The 24,339-nt window shown below is 40.5% G+C and overlaps 1 protein-coding gene across 1 annotated transcript in view; it reads left to right on the top strand.

The window, feature by feature from the left end:
- The window catches only part of Gask1b (golgi associated kinase 1B), a 65,390-nt gene that overhangs the window by 34,780 nt on the left and 6,271 nt on the right, over window positions 1-24,339 (top strand). Inside the window, exon 4 of the mRNA XM_021158640.3 lies at window positions 20,921-21,147. Coding sequence (XP_021014299.1) covers window positions 20,921-21,147 — 227 coding nt within the window. The remainder of the gene's footprint in view (window positions 1-20,920; window positions 21,148-24,339) is intronic.

Below are 24,339 nucleotides of genomic sequence, written 5' to 3'. Positions count from 1 at the left end.
GCATATCTGTATGTGGGTATGTATGCTCTCATATGTGGAGGTGTTTTCAGGTGCTGAGCTTTTCTTGCCTCTCCCTGCCAGCACTGGAATTACAAGTGTGTGACATCTTGACTTTCCATGCTTGCTCTGGTCCTCATGTTGTATAAACACTTTACCCAGTGAGTCTTTTTTCCAATTTTCACCCTCAGCCACCTTATATTTAAGGGAGAACTTATTACCTTTTACAAAACAAAGTTGTATTTGCTTTGACCATTCTCTGCCAGGCAAAGAATGATTCTGCTTATGGCCCCTTGATAGATCATAAAGGACTCTGGAGCATTCTCTTGTCTCCCGCTTTCTCAGAGACCAAGGCTCTCACTTGCAAACATCAGCAGCCAGTAAGAAAGACCTGTCACTGGTGGGCATTCTGGTGGCAGAAGGTAGAGTAGCCTAGGGTTCCAGACATCGAGACTTAGCACAGTTTGCCTTAGCTTTTGTTGCTTTTCAATTGGAGCATTAGCAATCTAAATGACCTCTGGCCATGCATATATTGGCAAGTTCAAACAAATGGTGCAGTTTCTCATTTGCTTGATCACAAATAGTGAGGGATGATGGCCTCAAATAATGTCTTAGGAAAAAGTAGCAAAGGAAGTCTGGGATTAGCTTCACATAGTGGTTAGCTAGCATGATGAATTGCCTTGGACCTAAAAGTGGAATGAGGAACAAAGAGGCTGCAGAGCTATATATTTCTCCTTCTTATTGTTTGTTGATATAGCATCCCAATTCTCTTATGGGGAGTATGAAATAATCAGAATGGTTTCCTTGGCTACAGGTCCCTTACTTAGGGAAAGGACCTATGCTTTCTAAACATTAAAAATGACCAAGGTTCACAGATGTGTCATGTATTCTCCAGGACCTGTGCCTTACTGAAGAGCAATGACTTCTGGGGAATAGAGAACCATCATTTTTGTTGTGATCATAAAAAGAGAAAGAGCTGTAAGAATATGTTCTGGCAGGGTGTGGGGGAAAGGGGTGCCTCAGGAGGTCCATGCCAAGGCAGGGATCCCTTGCCCTGAGGTGGTCCCTCACCTCAGACACACACCGGTATAGTACCGAATAGAGTTCAGTTAGGGCATGGGGAGGGGAGTTAAGAGAGTAGCCAAGGCAGAGAAAGGCAGAGAGGAGAGAGTAGAGAAGCAGAGGCTGGCCATGGCCAGGTGGAGAGAGGGGGGAAGGGAATGGGGAGAGAGGGGGAACACAGAGGCAGGAGGCAAGGGAGAGAAGCAGGAGTAAGAGAGAGAGAGAGATAGGGGCAAGTAACCCCTTAACTGTGGGGCAGAGCATACCTGGCTGTTGCCAGGTAACTGTGGGGTGCGGGGGTGGGGGGTGGGGATCCAGACAGAATACCACCATTTATTTTTCTTTTGAGAGTGTGGCAATTGGTAGGTCTCTGCTGCTCCAGTGGATGATCAAACCTCCATGCTCATATTAGCAGTACTCACTGTACTTAGTGGGTCATCAGCAAACAAAGGAGATATGAAGTTTAAGGAGGACATGTTGGAGGCCATGTGGGGGAAGTGGGAGTGGGAGATGGGGGTGGATATGATCTTGTTTCATTATACACATGAATGACATTTTTTAGAGAAAAAGAAACATTATTTTAAAAAACTGACCAAGGTCAAACTTCATAGGGAGAGACATGCCAAACACTGGCATTTATTATGGTTATTTTAGATTTATAATACTGTCTCATTTCATCAGTGAAATTCGAGAGAAATTATTTTAGCATGATCGATGCTTCTTAGTACACTTAATGGGTGTGCTTAGGAAGATAATGATGTTATCTTATTTAAGAATTCTTCCCAAGATCTCCCTTTCTTTTAAACTTATCTTATGAAATTGAAATTTCATTGTAATATCTAGTACTGTTTCTAAAAACTGGGTGGATTGCCCAGAAACCTTGGTGTTTATGGAGCACCAATATGTGTTTCATGATTTTTAGTATTTAGGAAAGTAGAGAAATTGAAAATGTTGTAAAAGAAAGACTACTTAGAAGATTGCTTAAAAGAACATGTAACTGGGTTTTTCGGCATTAGATGAAATGGATAAACCATGTAAGAATTATTGCTATTAAGGGAGGTTTGGGGCTATTTTATGTTAGTTCTAACAAGATTTGACTTCATTTGTTTTTTCTTTTTGAGCCAAGTCTTGCTAGGTACCCATGATGGCCTGAGCCCTTCAGTCTGGTCACCTCAGCCTCCTGAGTGGGACTACAGGTGTCTCATTACACCCAGCTAAATAATTCCCTCGATTCCTCCATTACAGCGCATCTAATTCATGACACTTGTCTTATAAGTAAATCACACAATCAACTAGGCATTATTGTTATGCATTCCTAGTTACAGAATTTGCTTTCAATAGCAGCCAGTCCCTCAGGTTCTCACACTGCTTGGGGGTATTTTTATGAACTCACCACTAGTGACTTCCTCTCTTGACCTACCTGTTTTTCTTTATTACACAACTGGGTTAAATCTGGAGCTTTCTACATTCCAAGTCATCTTTTTTAGCCTTCCTTTGCTTAGAGCTTCACAGTCGAGCAAGAGCGAATTTTGACAGCTCTTCAAGATGATTCCCATCCGCCTATCTATCTCTCCTTCCTGTCAACGCACCTTAATCAGACTCTCTCTCGATGAGTCAGATGCCATCGAGGGCTCCCAACTGATCTTCTTGTCTTTCTCAGCTGCCATTTACTGGGCGAACCGTCACTGAATTGACCTCTCAGGAAACTAAAATAATCCGTAAGGACTTCCATTTGATTGGGCAGTGAAGTTTAAATGCCCGAGGGCTTTCAGAGTTATTATGGAAGCCAGAGTTATAGCTGAGTGTTGCAGGGCATGATGAGCATGTGTGAGGCCCGAACATCTATCCTTAGGACTAAAGGGAATAAAGACATAAGGTGATTAAATGATTTAAAAAAGTTATAAAAAATATACACGTAGGTAAGGCATTATAATGAACCTCTGAGTATCTGCTCACAATTTCCAGCTCATGACAGCCTTGTTCCTTCTTTAATGTTACCCATTTCCTATGCCCTATATTAATTTGAAGGAAGTCCTGGACATTGTATTACTTAATTTGTATGTATTTCCGCACACACACATTTGTATGTATTTCCCAACAAAGCAAGACATAACAGTTCCTCTTTCAGAATGATCTTGTCAATCTTTTTGCATATTCGCTTTCAGTCTTCTCTCTGAAGACTTGACTCCTGTCCCCTTCCTCACGTCCCATTCTTGTATTTTCTCCCAGATGTGATCCCTTGCATAAAACCAACACGGGCTTTTTAGCTAGCTGGAAACCCCTCTACACGAATGCATCCATGAGTTCATATGTAGTGAGTGGATCTGTGTGCATTTTTAAAGGTGGCCCACGCACATTCAAGTGACTACATTCCTCTGCATCTTCCTTCTTCCATACCTTTAACAACTAAGGAAGGACAGGGGGAGGCTGAAGGTGAATAACAGAGAGGCTATGTTCCTGAGAACAGATCAAGGGCAAGGCATTAACTGGACGGTAGTGGTGCTTGCCTTTAACCATTTGGTTCAGCATTTGGAGGCAGAGGCAGACAGATCTCTGAGTTTGATGGGAGCTTGGTTTACAGATGGAGTTCTGGAACAGCTAGGGCTAAATAGAGAAACTGTCTCGAAAAACAAACAAGCAACCAAAAACAAAACAAAACAAAACAAAAAACCCAACAACATCCCCCCAACCCCCTCCAAAACAAAACAAACCAACAAAACAAAAAACAACAAAGAACAAGACATTAACAAGCTTGAAACCATATTATTTTTATTTTTATTATATTTTTTATGTGTATGAGTGTTTGCTTACACATGCATGTCTGGAGCCCATGGAGACTGGAAAAGGGGTGTCATTTCTCCGGGAGAACTTGAGTTATAGAGGGAACTACCACATCAGTGCTGAGATTCGAATCTTAGAATCTGGGTTCTCTGCAAGAACAGCTCTTAACTACTGAGCCATCTCTTTGGTCCTGAAATCAGATCATGATGTGACAGATACTAAGAGCATGCATTAGTTGCTTATGAATTTTAACAATATAAGGAAGCTTTGATTTGCTTTTGAGGTATTTGATTTGAATAGGGTTTGTGTGTGTGTATGTGTGTGGTGTGTTTGTGTGTTTGTATGTTTAATCAGCTATTCTGTTCTTGTTAGTGTATTTCAGCACTCCTCATGTTACTTTATAAACAAAATCAGGAATTACAGACATCTAGCAAACCATGGGAGGGTTTTGATGAAAGCCAATGCATCTCTATTGCGAGATTTCCATAATTTCTAGTTGGCCTCAGTTATCATTTGAGGTTTGAGGGCTTGCCTCTTGTCCCTGACAAAATACCTTTCCTGTTTCTCAGTAGTTTCACCCCAGCTGTTTTCGTGTTTCTTCCTCTCATCTGCTTCCTCTTTACCCATTCATTGATACATCTTCTTCAGCAGGACAGCACTTTTAGATTTCACACCTCAAACTGTGTTCATTGGCAGAGGCTGACATGGTTTCTTCTGAGAATTAGGTCTTCTGGAGACCTTGAGAAGGGAGGGAGGAGACAGTGGGTCTCTAGTTCAAGAGACAAATGCTTTCCATTTTTATGGGCCTTAAATGGAAAACACTGCTGGGGCTAAAGTGTTCTTCAAGAATATAACAAGAAGGGAAAGCAAATATGTGTGCACTGAGCTATGATGATAATCCGTTCTACTAGAGACATTCTCTCACTTCACATCATGTAAGATATTTAATTTATGCTGGCAATGAGAGGGGGAGGGGGAAGGGAGGGGAGGAGGAGGGGAGGGGAGGGGGAGGGGAGAGGAGGGGGAGGGGAAGGGGAAGGGAGGGGAGGGAAAGGGGGAGAGGGAGGGGAGGGGGAGGGGGGAGGAGGGGAGGGGAGGGGGAGGGAGAGTAGTCTTTAGCTAGATTGACTCATACTTGGCTAATGCCGGCCTAAGCAGTCAATATCTACTTTTTTAGAGACTAGCTGGTTTTCTTCTCTCCCCCCAACCCCCTTTTAAGTTTTTAGACAGGGTCACACTGGCTGGCTTCAAACTTAACTCAGGGCAAAGGTTTTGAGTCACACATTATTATGAAAAAAAAAGTGAGCAGAGGCAGACATGATGGCACCAGCCTGTAACCCCAGCATATAGAAGAGCCACCAAGGAAAGGATGAGTTTGAAGACCAAGATGTCTGTTCCCAACATGAAATATTTAACAATATTAATATTTTTCTTCTAAGTATTAAACAATATTTTACTGTACATATTTACCTGCCACTGCAATATTTCAGTATGCATATATAATTTGTGCTGGTGGAATCAGGGAACTGGCAGCTCCTTCATCTCTAATTTTGAAAAGTCCAAAATCTCCTCTAGAGAAATCCGGCCTACATAGGGCCACAAGCCTCTTCCGGTCAGAAAAGCACCGGGGTAGCTAGGGTGCAGGGTCGGCTGACACCCGCCAGCTACCCAGGACCCCCGCCACAGGATTTTGAGACTGCTGGTGAGTGGAACACAGCTTCTGCTCCAATCTTTAAACAGTGACAACGACAACAACTAACCCCAGAGATTACCAGATGGCGAAAGGTAAACGTAATAATCTTACTAACAGAAACCAAGACCACTCACCATCATCAGAACCCAGCACTCCCACTTCGCCCAGTCCAGGACACCCCAACACACTGGAAAAGCTAGACACTGATCTAAAAGCATATCTCCTGATGATGGTAGAGGACTTCAAGAAGGACTTTAATAACACACTTAAAGAAATACAGGAGAACACTGCTAAACAGGTAGAAGACATTAAAGAAGAAGCACAAAAATCCCTTAAAGAATTGCAGGAGAACACTGCTAAAGAGTTACAAATCCTCAAAGAAAAACAGGATAACATAATCAAACAGGTAAAGTCCTTAATGAAAAACAGGAAAACACATCCAAACAGATGATGGAAATGAACAAAACCATACTAGACCTAAAAAGGGAAGTAGACACAATAAAGAAAACCCAAAATGAGGCAACACTGGAGATAGAAACCCTAGGAAAGAAATCTGGAACCATAGATACGAGCATCAGCAACAGAATACAAGAGATGGAAGAGAGAATCTCAGGTGCAGAAGATTCCATAGAGAACATCGGCACAACAATCAAGGAAAATGTAAAATGCAAAAAGATCCTAACTCAAAACATCCAAGAAATACAGGACACAATGAGAAGACCAAACCTACGGATAATAGGAGTGGATGGGAATGAAGATTTTCAACTCAAAGGACCAGCAAACATCTTCAACAAAATTATAGAAGAAAACTTCCCAAATCTAAAGAAAGAGATGCCCATGAACATACAAGAAGCCTACAGAACTCCAAATAGACTGGACCAGAAAAGAAATACCTCCCGACACATAATAATCAGAACAACAAATGCTCTAAATAAAGATAGAATACTAAAAGCAGTAAGAGAAAAAGGCCAAGTAACATATAAAGGCAAGCCTATCAGAATTACACCAGATTTTTCACCAGAGACTATGAAAGCCAGAAGATCCTGGACGGATGTTATACAGACACTAAAAGAACACAAATTCCAGCCCAGGCTACTATACCCAGCCAAACTCTCAATTAACATAGATGGAAAAACCAAAGTATTCCACGACAAAACCAAATTCACACATTATCTCTCCACGAATCCAGCCCTTCAAAGGATAATAACAGACAAAAACCAATACAAGGACAGGAACCACGCCCTAGAAACAACAAGAAGGTAATCCCTCAACAAACCTAAAAGAAGACAGCCACACGAACAGAATGCCAACTTTAACAACAAAAATAACAGGAAACAACAATTACTTTTCCTTAATATCTCTTAATATCAATGGACTCAACTCCCCGATAAAAAGACATAGACTAACAAACTGGCTACAAACAAGACCCAACATTTTGCTGCTTACAGGAAACTCATCTCAGAGAAAAAGATAGACACTACCTCAGAATGAAAGGCTGGAAAACAATTTTCCAAGCAAATGGTATGAAGAAACAAGCTGGAGTAGCCATTCTAATATCTGATAAGATTGACTTCCAACCCAAAGTCATTAAAAAAGACAGGGAGGGACACTTCATACTCATCAAAGGTAAAATCTTCCAAGAGGAACTATCAATCCTGAATATCTATGCTCCAAATACAAAGGCAGCCACATTCATTAAAGAAACTTTAGTAAAGCTCAAAGCACACATTGCACCTCATACAATAATAGTGGGAGACTTCAACACACCACTTTCTCCAATGGACAGATTGTGGAAACAGAAACTAAACAGGGACACAGTGAAACTAACAGAAGTTATGAATCAAATGGATCTGGCAGATATCTACAGAACATTCTATCCTAAAACAAAAGGATATACCTTCTTCTCAGCACCTCATGGTACCTTCTCCAAAATTGACCACATAATTGGTCACAAAAGAGGCCTCAACAGATACAAAAATATTGAAATTGTCCCATGCATCCTATCAGATCACTATGGACTAAGGCTGATCTTCAATAACAAAATAAATAATAGAAAGCCAACCTTCACGTGGAAACTGAACAACACTCTTCTCAATGATACCTTGGTCAAGGAAGGAATAAAGAAAGAAATTAAGGACTGTTTAGAGTTCAATGAAAATGAAGCCACAACATACCCAAACTTATGGGACGCAATGAAAGCATTTCTAAGAGGAAAACTCATAGCTCTGAGTGCCTCCAAAAGGAAACTAGAGAGAGCACACATTAGCAGCTTGACAACATACCTAAAAGAACTAGAACAAAAGGAAGCAAATTCACCCAAGAGGAGTAGACGGCAGGAAATAATCAAACTCAGGGGCGAAATCAACCAAGTGGAAACAAGAAGAACTATTCAAAGAATCAACCAATCAAGGAGCTGGTTCTTTGAGAAAATCAACAAGATAGATAAACCCTTAGCCAGACTCACTAGAGGGCAGGGGAAAGCATCCTAATTAACAAAATCAGAAATGAAAAAGGAGACATAACAACAGATCCTGAAGACATCCAAAACACCATCAGATGCTTCTACCAAAGGCTATACTCAACAAAACTGGAGAACCTCGATGAAATGGAGAAGTTCCTAGACAGATACCAGGTACCAAAGTTGAATCAAGATCAGGTTAATGATCTAAACAGCCCTATATCCCCCAAAGAAATAGAAGCAGTCATTAATAGTCTCCCAACTAAAAAAAGCCCAGGACCAGATGGGTTTAGTGCAGAGTTCTATCAGACCTTCAAAGAAGATCTAATCCCAGTTCTTCACAAACTATTCCACAAAATAGAAACAGAAGGTACTCTACCCAACTCATTCTATGAAGCCACAGTTACTCTGATACCTAAACCACAAAAAGACCCAACAAAGATAGAAAACTTCAGACCAATATCCCTTATGAATATTGATGCAAAAATCCTCAATAAAGTTCTTGCTAACCGAATCCAAGAACACATCAAAACAATCATCCATCCTGACCAAGTAGGTTTCATCCCAGGGATGCAGGGATGGTTCAATATACGGAAATCCATCAACGTAATCCAGTATATAAACAAACTCAAAGACAAAAACCACATGGTCATCTGGTTAGATGCGGAAAAAGCATTTGACAAGATCCAACACCCATTCATGATAAAAGTCTTGGAAAGATCAGGAACTCAAGGCCCATACCTAAACATGATAAAAGCAATCTACAGCAAACCAGTAGCCAACATCAAAGTAAATGGTGAGAAGCTTGAAGCAATCCCTCTAAAATCAGGGACTAGACAAGGCTGTCCACTTTCTCCATACCTATTCAACATTGTACTTGAAGTCCTAGCCAGAGCAATTCGACAACAAAAGGAGATCAAAGGGATACAAATTGGAAAAGATGAAGTCAAAATATCACTTTTTGCAGATGATATGATAGTATATATAAGTGACCCTAAAAATTCCGCCAGAGAACTCCTAAGCCTGATAAACAGCTTCGGTGAAGTAGCTGGATATAAAATTAACTCAAACAAATCAATGGCCTTTCTCTACACAAAGAATAAACAGGCTGAGAAAGAAATTAGGGAAACAACACCCTTCTCAATAGTCACAAATAATATAAAATATCTTGGCGTGACTCTAACTAAGGAAGTGAAAGATCTGTATAATAAAAACTTCAAGTCCCTGAAGAAAGAAATTATAGAAGATCTCAGAAGATGGAAAGATCTCCCATGCTCATGGATTGGCAGGATCAACATTGTAAAAATGGCTATCTTGCCAAAAGCAATCTACAGATTCAATGCAATCCCCATCAAAATTCCAAATCAATTCTTCAACGAATTAGAAAGTGCAATCTGCAAATTCATCTGGAATAACAAAAAACCTAGGATAGCAAAAACTCTTCTCAAGGATAAAAGAACCTCTGGTGGAATCACCATGCCGGACCTAAAGCTCTACTACAGAGCAATTGTGATAAAAACTGCATGGTACTGGTATAGTGACAGACAAATAGACCAATGGAATAGAATTGAAGACCCAGAAATGAACCCACACACCTACGGTCACTTGATCTTCGACAAGGGAGCTAAAAACATCCAGTGGAAGAAAGACAGCATTTTCAACAAATGGTGCTGGCACAACTGGTTGTTAACATGTAGAAGAATGCGAATCGATCCATTCCTATCTCCTTGTACTAAGGTCAAGTCTAAGTGGATCAAGGAACTACACATAAAACCAGAGACACTGAAACTTATAGAGGAGCAAGTGGGGAAAAGCCTTGAAGATATGGGCACAGGGGAAAAATTCCTGAATAGAACAGTAATGGCTTGTGCTGTAAGATCGAGAATTGACAAGTGGGACCTCATAAAACTGCAAAGCTTCAGCAAGGCTAAAGACACCATCAATAAGACAAAAAAACCACCAACAGATTGGGAAAGGATCTTCACCTATCCTAAATCAGATAAGGGACTAATATCCAATATATATAAAGAACTCAAGAAGGTGGACTCCAGAAAGTCAAATAACCCCATTAAAAAATGGGGCTCAGAACTGAACAAAGAATTCTCACCTGAGGAATACCGAATGGCAGAGAAGCACCTGAAAAAATGTTCAACATCCTTAATCATCAGGGAAATGCAAATCAAAACAACCCTGAGATTCCACCTCACACCAGTCAGAATGGCTAAGATCAAAAATTCAGGTGACAGCAGATGCTGGCGAGGATGTGGAGAAAGAGGAACACTCCTCCATTCTTGGTGGGATTGCAAGCTTGTACACCCACTCTGGAAATCAGTCTGGCGGTTCCTCAGAAAATTGGACATAGTACTACGGGAGGATCCAGCAATACCTCTCCTGGGCATATATCCAGAAGATGTCCCAACCGGTAAAAAAGACATATGCTCCAGTATGTTCATAGCAGCCCTATTTATAATAGCCAGAAGCTGGAAAGAACCCAGATGTCCCTCAACAGAGGAATGGATACAGAAATTATGGTACATTTACACAATGGAGTACTACTCAGCTATTAAAAAGAATGAATTTATGAAATTCCTAGCCAAATGGATGGACCTGGAGGGCATCATCTTGAGTGAAGTAACACAATCACAAAAGAACTCACACAATATGTATTCACTGATAAGTGGATATTAGCCCAAAACTTAGGATACCCAAGATATAAGATACAATTTGCTAAACGCATGAAACTCAAGAAGAATGAAGACCAAAGTGTGGACACTGTGCCCCTTCTTAGAATTGGGAACAAAACACCCAGGGAAGAAGTTACAGAGACAAAGTTCGTAGCTGTGATGAAAGGATGGACCATTTAGAGACTGCTGTATCCAGGGATCCATCCCATAAGCAGCTTCTAAACGCTGACACCATTGCATACACTAGCAAGATTTTGCTGAAAGGACCCAAATATAGCTGTCTCTTGTGAGACGATGCCGGGGCCCAGCAAACACAGTAGTGGATGTTCACAGTCAGCTATTGGATGTATCACAGGGCTCCAATGGAGAAGCTAGAGAAAGTACCCAAGGAGCTAAAGGGATCTGCAACCCTATTGTTGGAACAACATGATGTACTAACCAGAACCCCGGAGCTCTTGTCTCTAGCTGCATATGTATGGAAAGATGGCCTAGTCGGCCATCAATGGAAAGAGAGGCCCATTGGACTTGCAAACTTTATATGCCCCAATATAGGGGAATGCCAGGGCCAAAAGAATGGGAATGGGTGGGTAGGGAAGTGGGGGGCGCTATGGGGGACTTTTGGGATAGCATTGGAAATGTAATTGAGGAAAATATGTAATAAAAATATTAAAAATTTAAAAAAAGAATCTAAAAAAAAAACAAAACAAAATCTCCTCTAATAGCTCTTTTGAAATAAGAAATTAATTGTTGTCAACCACAGTTATATTCCTGTGCCACAGAATAGTTCATTGTTCCTTCTACCAAGCTATAACCAAGCTATAACCCTGTGCTCATTAGTCATGTTATCTTATCATCCCTCCCAACCCTTGCCAGCGTCTGGAAAATGCTACTCTGCATACAGTTTCCATGACATCGACCCTTTAAGCTTCCACAGATGGGTGGGACACATGGGATTTGTCTTTCTGTGCTTGACTTATTTCATGCAATATAATGTTCTCCAGTTTTGTCCATGTTGCCCAAAATAACAGGATTTTCATCTCGTCTATAAATTATTCTCTATGTGTGACTCATGTTTTTAGTCTCCATTCATCTACATAGATGCATGTTATAATTTCATGGTTTGGTTGCCACATGGAATATGGCAGTGACCATGGGACATCTTGGATACACTGATTTTTTTTTTTTTTTTTTTTTAGAGTTGTACTGAGGAATAGGATCACTGTGTTATATGGAAGTAGAGCTTTGTATATGTTTTTGCACATATCTAGTGTTAATTCTCAGACACTTCTGTCTTTGACTTCTCTACACTAGGATGTTGGCTGAACTAGGTACTTGCTTTTGTATCGAGTAAAAGAGAGAAGTCAAAACCATGATATACATAATTGCATATTTTTTGTCATAACCAACTAAGTATTTCCTGGTCAATTCTAATTTTATAGTTAGCCAGAAGTGAAGAAATATTTGATCAGCTCTGTGCCTTTTAAAATTTATTTTCACAGTTTCCATGAACCTATCAGACAGTGCTGGGATTAATAATACACAATCAGAATGTTTCACTCGTAGGTTTAGTTATACTCAGGGTTGCAGTAGAGATGAGTTTAGGAAAGCCTGTTATTCTATACATAGTCATTTGAGAATCAAAGGCTGTTTAAAATGTTATATGAACTAGCTTCTGCCTTCTTTTCTATTATCATTGCACGATTCTGACACCCACTGACCCTGGAGGTTTGTAGTTGGACTTCTGGGTGAATCTGTTGTGAAGCAAATTAAAAACTGTGAACTCTCATTGGGACTGATGAATATCCATCTGCTCATTCTTCCAGGTATTCCCTCGGAACCACTGTAATGCATATAGTGTTATACATATACTTACATATATACTACTATATAGTTGTTTAAAATTTTTCCATAGTTCTTTATTGGTTACTGAGAAAAAAGAGAGAGGGTAAAGGGTTGACTTAGAGCTGGTTGATCCATTGTGAAAGCTAGGTAAAGACTCAGTTACTCTCATACTCTCCCAGCCATGTTAATGTTGCTGTTTTTAGACATCATTTACAAAAAGATTCGTGGAACTTCAAACACCATTAATGTGATGTGGTCAAATCAAATGGAATCTGGTCTGGGGCAATGGGTTTTGTAGGCTTTTAAAGGAACCAAGAGGTCAAAAGTATTTTCATAATACTGAGACTTGTTTTTTCCCCGTTTGCTATTTTCAGTGTACTAGTGTTTACACTGGGTAGTGAACTTGTTGATGCCTTAGCACAAGTCAAGGTAAGCAGCAGTCCACCAGGAATAGCTCCAGTCTGTGCTCCTCTGTACAGCCCAGGAAAACACAGAGTAAGTGCCAGGTTCTCTCAAGAATGACCTTGGAGAAGTGATACCTGTATTAAATGTCTGCCTATAAGTACATACTTTTAAAATACCTGAGTGACAAGATGAGAAGACTGTGTACAGCCACCTCCTGGGTTGCATCTCAAAGCTCAGTTGTGCTGAGACGTTAGTAAGACAATAGATAGGAAAACATGGAAGTCTGACTTCAGTACAGTGGTGAGTATTATTCATAGCATGGACACATGTGGACACAGTCTTCATTTTTTTCATTAACAGTGGTTAAGTATTCTTTCTAAGATAGGAAGTGCACTGGTAAGACATATGAAATTAGTCATGCTTAGTTAGCACAAGAAGCTGTAATATCTATGGTGGTAAGCCCATTGGCGTTACTAGCATGAGGCATCATGGCAAGTGCTGTGGAAATCAGCTCATTCCTTTTTGTGGCGTCTGAGTTATCCTCTTGGAGTTGTTCTCTTCATTGGTATGTAATGCCTAGGCCCATAGTAAACTCAATGCTGGTTTGGATTGTCTTAATGCTTAATACATCTATGATGGAATAAGCCTTGCAGCATTTTGGAAAAAAAAATAGCTGGTTATAAATCAGGCTTTAATGTCTAAGAAGCACAGAAATAAACCCATCTTAGAATGGGAGATCCTGTATATAGTGGATGGAAAAACAACTTTGAAAACAAGGCCAATTCAGAAAAAAAACCAAAATGTTTTCAAAGGCTAGCAAATAATCAATTTGTCAGAATTAGTTACTGTTTTAATTGAGTTTTATCAAGCCAATGAGTCTAGGCAGCTGTCAGATTTGTCTCTTCAACTCTAGCCATGATCAGAATCGTCTGAGCATCACCACCTAGTTTGTCTTTATTCTTGTCATTTTTCTTTTAATAAATTCACATTTATTGAGAAAAATAAAATTGGCAGGAATTCTTTGTAAATACTAAATATGAACAAACATCACTGCACAAAAGACCAGTTTTCAGCGGCATTGTTCCTTCAGATGTATACGAACAGGAGTTTTTGTTCTTTGTAATCCTAGTTTATGTTAGCTGAAATACTGCCTCATTTCATTTGAGGGATGTGTTTTAAGGAGATTCTTCTTAGATTAGGTATATTTCATTTCCAGTTTAAATTTCTTAATATAAATTCTTAAGGAAAACAATTAGGTTGTTTCATCCTCATTTTGTTTATTTTTTAATTTTAAAGACATTTCACTTATTTTAAGTACATGAGTGTTACCACCCATGTTCCTGGGACCCAGGGAGGATAGAAGAGGGCATTGGATCCCCTGAGACTGGAAGTGTATACTGTTGTAAGCCACAGTGTGGGTGCTGGGAATCAAACCTGAATCTTCTGGGGGAGCAACAGCCCTCTTAATCCCTGAGTCATCTCTCCAGGCCTGTCTTCCTGGGTTAGATTTCTCTACTTAATATAAATTGGGTCTACAAATCAGAACTTCACAGGATATAAAAATACTTGTCTTTTTCTGTTTGTTATTTTGAGTGCTTTTTAAAACTCATTGCAGGAAGGTGGGTGTGTCTCGGGCAGAGTTTATTTTTATGCAGCTCTGCTTGTTCAAATTATAGAAAGTGAATTTCTTTGCCTAAAAATAGACTGTTGGTTGCCTGGTGCCTTTATCCAGAGCCTGTCTGTGAGACAGTGAAGCTTTTAACATTGTATCCTAAATACATCACAGCACTGAACATCGAACAGAGAAATGACACCATGCCTTTCCTTGTGAATCTGTAATGTGGAAGAAACTAGAGATCCATCCTTGAATTGATGCACACTGTTAGCGATTTCAATGTGAAATTCTGGGGTGGAGGTGGATTAGAGCAGCCCACAGATGCAGGAACTTTGAGCCGGTGCTCCTTGTTAGATGTTAGACACAGAAGACCGTTGTTACATCTCTCATCATTCTTCAACTGCCCTGCTAGACATGGGTACATGCTTATTTGTTGTCATGGCAGCACAGGACACAAGTGAAATCCATGGCTTGCTTCATGATGTGACACAGTTCCCAAGCGGTATAGGTACAGGATGGGGGAGAACACATTCTTCCTCGCCCTCCCCCCTCCCCTTCCCCCTTCCCTCTCCTCCTCCCCTTCCCTCCCTCTCCTCCCCTCCCCCTCCCCTCCCCTCCCCTCCCCTCCCCTCCCCTCCTCTCCTCTCCTCTCCTCTCCTCTCTTTCCAGAAATTTGCTTTCTATGGTTCCCTGAAGAAGCTGTGCTTGCATTAACAAGCACCACGGATGCTGTGGTGTTTGTCCAAGATTTCTCTTCCCACCATGTGGTGTTATTTCCTTACTCATTAGATGGTAGGAACCAACTCTGATTCCATTTGTAGCACTGCAAATACACACAGGTTTATATCGGACAAACTCCCAGAGTGCATTTTCCCAGGTGAGTTTCTCTGACAACTAAATAAGCCCGAATGTTTTGTGTCTTCCCATGCCCGGAGTGCTGCCAGTGAATGTGATTCTGTGTCTCTTTGCCTTTTAAAATACTTAAGATAATTGTCGAAAGTAAGATCTATTTCCTACCAGTGTCTTTTACAAGCAAGTGAGATGTTCGATCAAATAATGGGAAGTCAGGAACTCTGCCAGGAAACTGCCAGCCAAGGAAAAGAATTTCCTTTTGAGATTTCCATTTCACCTGCCTGTTATGCTGATGGCATTATGGTAGATTTTCTACCAGATGCAGAATTCATGATCCATGGTTAGTGCAGTTAAACCCAAAGACAGATACTAGCCAAAAGTAAAGGACGGACATAGGGGCAGCTGGTGGCTTGCTCCTGACAGTACTTTTATAAGTTCCTCTCCTCTTGGCATACCTACCACTTTACTGTGCTCTCAGTACAAGGCAGTGCTTTGTTGAAGGTCTGTACATAGTCAAATTCAAATTGAGTTACAACATTTTGCAGAGTTGATTCATTAAGGGCTTTGCACTACAATGTGCTAGCCTTTGGGTAAATCATTGTGCAGAATTTCTGTTTATCTACATATATTTTCTTGAATATCAAGCTCCCTTCCTAAATTTGGTGTTTTCTTTCTAAAAAATGGCAGTTGTTTAATGTTTGAGCAAGGTGTGGTGGTACACACCTTTAATTTTAGCATTTGGGAGGCAAAAGTGGGTCTGTCTTCTATTCTGCAAGTTTCAGGACAGCCAGGTTCAAGTTATAGACAGACTCTGAACCAAATAGTTTGATTAAAGTCAGTAAGGATCTTAAGAGAGGAGGTGGGGAGGTAACTTTGCCGCTGGTACAGTGTTTGCTATGCAATTTTCATGAAAGTTTAGATTTGCATTTTTAGTGCCCATATAAAAGCATGGCAGTGGGTGTACATTTGTAACCCCAGAAAGGGGAATGTGGGTCAGAGATAGAGACTTATAAGCCAGCCAGCCTTGACCAATCAGGGACAGAAGGATCATCAGCCAGCCAGCCAGCCTAGATTAATTTATGAGCTCCAGGTTCACTGATAGTTTTTTGTCAAACACTAACGGGGGAGAGTGACAGGAAAAGACACTTGAAGTCAGTCTCTAGATTCTACATTCACCTACACATATGAATAAGTATACCTACATGCATATGTGCATACACAAGTTAACAAGCATATTTACCCCCTCCACAAAGAATATTAAGATATTGACTTATTAAACAAGAAATGCATACATGCACACCTATGTTCATGCAGACCAGTTAAGAATGAAGAAAGAAAAATCGGTGGATACCAATATGCAGGCTTATCCAATTTAGATGTTTTATGCCATAACATGTGGATGACATGAGTTCACTGTCCATGTTGGTGGGGATATCCTCATGATACTCTCCCTTTAGCTTCCCAGCATGCTTTGCTTCAGTTGTTATTCTTTTAATGATTTCCCCCAATGTCCTGCTCACTGTACTTCTGTTCTTCCAGTTCAATGTGAGAAAATGGCAAAGTTTTCAGATAAATCTATTTTCAGATTTTTCCCATGGGTATGGCGCTCTAACTTCTATTGACTTCGTACTCTCTTTGGGTCCAGCAGTGTATTCTACCTGTACTGTTCAGGATCTCCCAAGAACCCAGGCCACTTCAGACCAGTCCACCAAGGACTCAGGCCACTTCACCCCACTTCATACCAGTCCACAACACCAATGCAAACAGTGCCTGTTAGCACCATTAGAAATGCCCATAGCATTTTTGTAGAGCACTTTTGCCCACTGAGTGTAATGAAGTATATCTTCTCCAGCTCATGCCAACTGACTCTTTAAATTCGTCTTTTTTCCTTGCTATTCTGGCCTGAAGTTCTTTGTACTTCTGCTGAGACTCTTGTAATCAATACTAATTGCATGCAGAATCATTTAACATTTTATGCAAATGTGAGCAAATTCATGTTTTGCCTTGGATGGGAGACAGTACCTGAAAGATAAAATCAGCATGGATGAGAGCTTGGTGCTTTGACCACAGCTTACACTTCTGGATTAGAATCCTGAGTTCTATTCTTTGTGAGAAGAGGGGAGCCCAGAGGAGTCACCTGTCTCTTCCTCATAGCTCAGTGTCTTTATTTAATCCTGTTGGACACTGTCTGCAATTTGTTGTTTAATCATGTTACTTTGAAGGCAATGATGATATGAATAAACTAACCCAAGCCCCTTGATGTACCTAGTTTTGAACACAGACCTGGATAGGGTGTGGTTTTTGTCTAAAAAGGAGCTGGTTTTCTGCAGACATCTTAATGGTTCTTCAGAGCCACACAATGAGGCAGACGTTTCCTTGCTTTAGATGCAATAAGAGAACAGAAGTTACTTAGAAGATATATTTTTTTCCTACAGACAAAATGATTACTACCAAAGGAAAATGGAATTAAGGGAAAAAGCTTTTGAAGGAAATATATCTAAAAATATCTCCCATCTCTTTAAAAAAAATTGGCAGGAACACCTGGATTTTTCTGAGTGTAATTTTAGTTAGGTAAACATTGAAAAGATATATTTTTCTAAAAAAGGAAAGAGTGCTTTTATGGAAAATGATGGTTGGCAGTTCTCTTCAGCAGTAGATTGCTTTTGCAAAAAAAAAAAAAAAAGATTTTTTTCCTATATTGTAGAATAAGAAAGTATGAATTCAGGCAGGGCCAGTGACATGCTTGGGCCAGGCTGACAAAGGTGCCTTGTGCCAAGCCTGACGATGTGAGCTCTGTCTCTAGCACCCATATGGTGAAAGGATAGAGTCCACATCTGAAAGTTGTCCTTTGATCTCTAGGTGTGGAGGGTGTCCTGCACACACATACATAACACATGCATGCACCAAAAATTAAGTAAATTAATAAAATAATAAGAATTCAAACAAACAGTAATGGTGATTGGCATCATTATTGCTTACCTGAAGACATTTAGCCACAATAGGCTTCTTTGTAGGATGCCCACTTAAGAACAGAGACAGATTGGCACTGCAGGTACTTTTGCAATGCTTAAGTGTTTGCTTTAATGTGTGCACTGAACAAGCACATTAAAATATCATCTGGGGTTCACAGCTATGCGGGATGTGCTTTATTTGGCTTTAAAAATTGGTGAGCTATCTTGAAAGTACACAGAACTGTATTTGGCAAACACCTAAACCAGCTGACAAGCAGATAATGCTGACTTTTAGGGACTTTAAGGGATAAGGGTTATACCAACATCCTTAGTATATTGAATGGTAACTCAGAGAAAACTATGATAAAATTCTGAAAAATTTGGAGACTGATTTTATAGCTACATAAGCCATTATTATACAAGGGCAAAAATATAAGAATGTGCATGACTCTAGCCAGAGAGCAGCGGAACTGAATAAAACACGTTATCTGAGGCCTTGCCTGTACATGCCTCGGCATACATAGGCATACACTTGCACACGGCAATGTATTCACCAAGTACATGTTTGAATCTGAATAACATCAGTAGCCATTATTTCCCAGAAGAGGAACTAGTCATACATACCTATCATCAGCGGTGGTGTTGGTCAGACTTGCCCAGCACAGCAGGCTGTCAGAGAACTGGTGAAATCATCAGAATATCTCATGATTCAAAATTAGATTATAGAGAACATTTTAGAATACACTGTAGAAAACAGTCAGATGAGGGGGTAGCAATAAAAAAGATGTCCTCTGTCATTCTCTCCAGTTTCTAATTGCTCATGCTTTCATGAGGTTTAAAAATATCAACTATAAAATACAATTGTTACAGAGATGCTGACAGAGCTTAAATCCATGAGAGCTTATGATCAAACATGAATTCATTCAACATTCATGGCTTTTATTAGAGTTTGGATCATAATTCTCCCCTATGTTCTATCTCCTGTGTTAATGGCCCATGGCACTGCTGGGAGTTAGGTATTGGAATCTTTAAGAGGGACAGAGGTAGGTGGCTCTCTGAGTTTAAGACCAGCTTGGTCTACAGAGCAAGTTTCAGGATAGCAAGGGCTACACAGAGAATCCCTGTCTGAAGCAGCAGCGGCAACAACAACAAACCAAAATAAGACAAACAACAAAAAAAGAAATAAAAAAATAAGTTTGTCCTTAAGAGTTAAAATCTAAATGTTTATTCTAGTACAGTCAAAACTAAAAATGTTTCATTTCTTCATGAGTGTTAATCTAGTTGAACATGAACATATGATGGTGTCTATGAAAACTGACCTCTAGCCAGTTTAAGCTTGGCTCACAGTTTTGCAGACTGTAGTCCCTAGCTGGCTGCCCTCATAGAGTTTGTACTTATGGAAAGGCAGTGGTACAGGGAAGAGGAAGCTAAGAATCAAAGAAGAGCAATGAGGGTCTTCATCCCTTTCTGTGGCCTAAATGGATCACTTAAGACCACCTACTAAGTCTCATCTTTCAAGGTTTCTACCACTTCAACAGTGTAAGTCTGGGAACTAAATTTCTGCTCTATGAGCCTTTGGGGGAAGCATTTAGATCTAAAGTAAAGACTGTATGCCCTATTAAGTGTGTCTAACCTGTGGCACAAGGCCACATACATTTTAGGATAGCTGTGACTGTGGTCCAACATGTTTGCAAATAACAATGTCATGCTTCAGCGTCATAATCTTGGACACCCCTGCCTGTTAGGGCTGTGTACAGTATTTCATTAATCTTTCTACTAACTGCACAACATAAATAAGTCATAGCATACAGGTGACTAAACAGAGTCAGTGACATGAAGGAATCTATACTAGGTTGCGTAGCTATCAGGTGTAAGACCAGAGGTTTGAGTTTAGGTGACTAAATTCCTGAGTTCAAGTTTATTTCACTCTGATTATCGAATATTACTTTTTTCTTGATCAAAAGAAGTGACATTAAGCAATACTCTAGTCAACTTTGCAACTTTTTTCTAGTTCTTCCCACTTTAACAAACCCCAAGTCTTTATAACTTTGTCACATATTCAGAATCTAGTGATGTTTCATTGTTGGATCTCATACCTTCTGTAGAGTTCTATCTTATTTCAGGTTAGCTACTGCAATACTACAATCCAGCACAGTAGACTTTATAACCAGTAAAGTAGTAAGAATCTGTCGGGCCCAATCCCAGTAAGAAACCAAGAGCTAGTCCCTGGGTCTGTAGAAATACTATGCTGTCTTCTCCTTTCTGAAGAGTCAGAGATTCTGCTGGCCATCACATGTTTGCATGTGATTCTGTGGGCACTGTGGCTATCAAGGGTGGGGTCGCCTGAATTGGACGATCTGCTGTTAGCAGAAGCTGGAAATGCTTAGGACTCTGTGTGAGTCAGAGGGCTTTGAACTATGGACTTATTCTAACAGCTGCTTTTCATTAAAGCAGCCTGGCCTGCATGGATTCTGGCAGGTCAGCTGTTCAGAAAGCTCCCAATTCTTTGGAAATGTTCAGACTTTCCCAAGCTTTTGCTCAGCATCTTGGATTTTGTTCTCATTTCCATTTTTTTTTCAGATTTATAATCGCTTGGATACAAATTGCTGTGGATTCCGACCTCGAAAGGAAGATGCCTGTATACAGAATGGACTGCGGTCCAACTGTGAGGACCAAACTTCTGTGACTTTAGCTCACATTATCCAGAGGAAGAATGACCCAAGGCATTTGGTCTTCATCAACAATAAGGGCTTCTTTGATAGAAGTGAAGATAACTTAAACTTCAAGCTGTTAGAAGGCATCAGAGAGTAAGTTTTGTGTCTACTGTGGGAAGCCCATCTCACTCTCTAGACTGTTCTGAAATTCTCTGTGTAGCTCAGACTTTCCTGAAACACACTGTCATTCAAGCTGACCTCAAACTTACAGCTACCTTCCTGCTTCAGCTTTCAGAGGGCTCAGATGACAGGAAGGAGCTGTTACATCCCAAATGAAGAGTACATTTTCTAATACAGTGACATCTTGGAAGATCACATGTTTGTTAACAAACTAATGTTTTGTGAAGACTCACATCTTATGTTAGATATATTTAATTTCCAAAGAAACTCTAAGTGTGGGACTAGAGATTCCCAAGAAGAATAATAGCATCCCAAGGGCAGACACGTCTATGAGAAGTCCACAACACCTACACAGCTCTTTCCACAGTCTGCCTTCACTGCCAGGTTCAACTTTCATTGTGAAAACCCATGTGGGTGAGGTTGGACATGCGCAGGGCTGTCAGGAGCAGGATAATCAGGTGGCAGAGGCTTTCTTATGAGAGCACAGGATTGGACATGGCAGTAGAGATGTCTAAATCTGTAATAAACTATTTGGCATGTCAATGAAACTAATAGGCATGGCAGGATGTTGGATTCATGATTATCCCAAGTGACTGTTATGAATATAGTAGGAAGGTAGGGCACCAGATGACAGCTGGCCATTTAAACTGGGTAGGAGGGCTTTTGAGTACTCAGAAGTCTTGTTGGCAGACAGCCTGTGGGGCTGGATCTTGAAAACTACAAAGGAGGGGCTGCAGGAGGCTAGACAAAGAAGAGCTGTTGTACTCAAGATTGACCCAAAACTCAGAGATGACCCAAACCATTTGGGAGACATTTGGTAGGACTTAGAATGGATGCAGAGTAAAGAGGGAGGCAGCATGAAGCTAAAGGAGATAGTGCTATACTGGGGAAGTAAGAACATAGTAGGTCTCATGGCATTTGGGGATAGTGGAGACTCTGACAGATGGCTTCTGATGGGGGAGCAGGGGGAAGGGTGTTGGGGAGCCAGGAGGGACAGTGGGGAGAAGGACTCAGGTTTCTTTAAGGGACTAGCCATGGGAAGTTTGACCATGCTCCAGTAAGTATATGGGTAAAACAAATTGGATTTTTTTTTCATTTGCTTCTTCTATTTTTGGGGAGGCGGGGAAGTTCACAAGGGTGAGAAGGCAGAGCTGGAAGGACTGGGAAGTGAGTGTGATCCTGGTGTGTGATGTAAAATTCCCAACGAATCAATAAAAATACTATGTTGAAAAAAAAAACAAGTACAGCAGGACCTGGCTACAAAGCCTGATCAGTCCCACCTCAGTTATGGAAGTCATGAGTAAATCTCACAGCCAGTAGAGCCACCCTCATAATAACCCATGCTAGTTGGGAATACGATTCCCCAGGGAACTAGGTTCCATTGGAAGCTTAAGAGCCCACAAAATAGCCATAGCCACCCCCTAAGAGCCAAACACCTGGAAATAAGCCCAGTATGACTGAAGCAAATGGGAAAACTCAGCCCTTCCAAGCCTATCCTACTGTCTTTTTACTTTGTGGCAACTTGTGTTTGTGTCCTACAGAGATTACTCTTCCTGTCATGTGGCTCAGTGTGTTCCATATCTACATTTCAATCATTTCCCCTCAACCTTTGTACCTAGACAAAGTGGATTTTAGAAACTCTCAACACTTTCCTGTGGGTGTTGAGAGTGCCATGAGGGTTCCCCCCTCCCCCACGCCCCACCCCACATCCTTCCCTTGTTGGTGTGCTTTACAGCTCTGTGAATTGAAGGCAGAATACACTGGCACATTCTCTCTTTTAAATGCCTAAGCCAAGGAAAATTTATGCATAGGGAAATTGACATTCCTAAGACATCATTTACTAAATTGATATTACAGGGACTTTTCTTTGCATAATTGAGAGTGCCGAGGGCATGCATCTATCTATCTTAAACATTCACAGAACTATGAATACTTTTATTTATTCTTTCAAAGAAGATTAAACCTTAACTGCATTAAGGCGTATAATGTGTTTAAGGTTAAAACTTCTTTGACTATATAATTCATACATTAATAAGCAAGAGTGAAGTCTTTGTTAGGCTCAGAGTCACACATTGACTATTTCCCTTAACCAATGCAATGTAAGAACCCTTAGCAGAGTAATGGCTTGTTTTCTTTTATGAACAGGACTTCTAGTCACTGAAGAGACTGGAAGTTTTGATACTCTCATCTCATGTATTCTGCCTAAGCTCACTTGGCTGAAGGGCTATAGAATTAATAATTATGGATATTACTACATTATATAGTATAACATTAAGACATAGCCCACAAGACTGCACAGCATATGTTTTTAGGGGACTCAGAGCACACACTATGCGTTATTTAATTTCACACTCCTGAGATTCACTCTGTCCATCTCAGTAACCTTTGGTATCTAGCATCACCAGAATTCTTGACCCTGGGTCCCTAGTGTCTATATGTCCTAAGTATTGTCCCCAAGTGTGTCTTTAAATAAGTGCATGTTCTTGCCCTATAATTTTGAAGGTGCAACTACATTTATTTGATAGTTACTCTTGAACCCCAGCGATTATATGGTATAACACTTCTGTGAGCTAGAGGAGGCCAAGCTGAAAGTGTTGCAGAATATAACCTATGACTTAGATTAGACATGTTTTAAGACCTTATGGCACTATACATGCTAGACCCTGGCTCTAGTCTTCCTACATGAAAAAAAAAGCAAGTTCAATGAACTCTCAATGGTTCAGCCGGGTTCTTCTTAAGTGACCTCAGGGTGTCCAGTGAGATGTCATTGAGTATCCTTGCTCTAAAAGTTTAGTTTTGCTGAATTTATTTGAGAGCAACTGCCACCTTTCTGTTACTGTAAGTAATGTCTGAGGTGATTGTCTTACAAAGTGGGAAGATTTACTGAAGCTCACAGCTTTAGGAGTTTCAGGACATAGCCACCTGGCTCTGCTTCCTTGATCTTTTAGTGGTACTGTGTACACTGTGGTAGTACTAAATGCCACCATATTCCTGCTAGCCATTTCTTTCCCCGTAACCAATGCAGTGTCAATGCCAATAGCAGGATAATGGTCCGTTTTCCTTTATGAACAAGACTTTTATAGCCAAGGCTGGGGAGGTCCTTTTCACCGGTGATCAGCAGTTGAAAGAGAAAGAGGGAGGGGTGGAATCCTAGCATTTCTTTCA

Source organism: Mus caroli, unplaced genomic scaffold (genome assembly GCF_978045245.1).
Source record: "Mus caroli unplaced genomic scaffold, Mus_caroli_1 scaffold_3, whole genome shotgun sequence".
Taxonomy (NCBI): Eukaryota; Metazoa; Chordata; class Mammalia; order Rodentia; family Muridae; genus Mus; species Mus caroli.
This window is presented reverse-complemented; position numbering and strand designations above follow the sequence as displayed.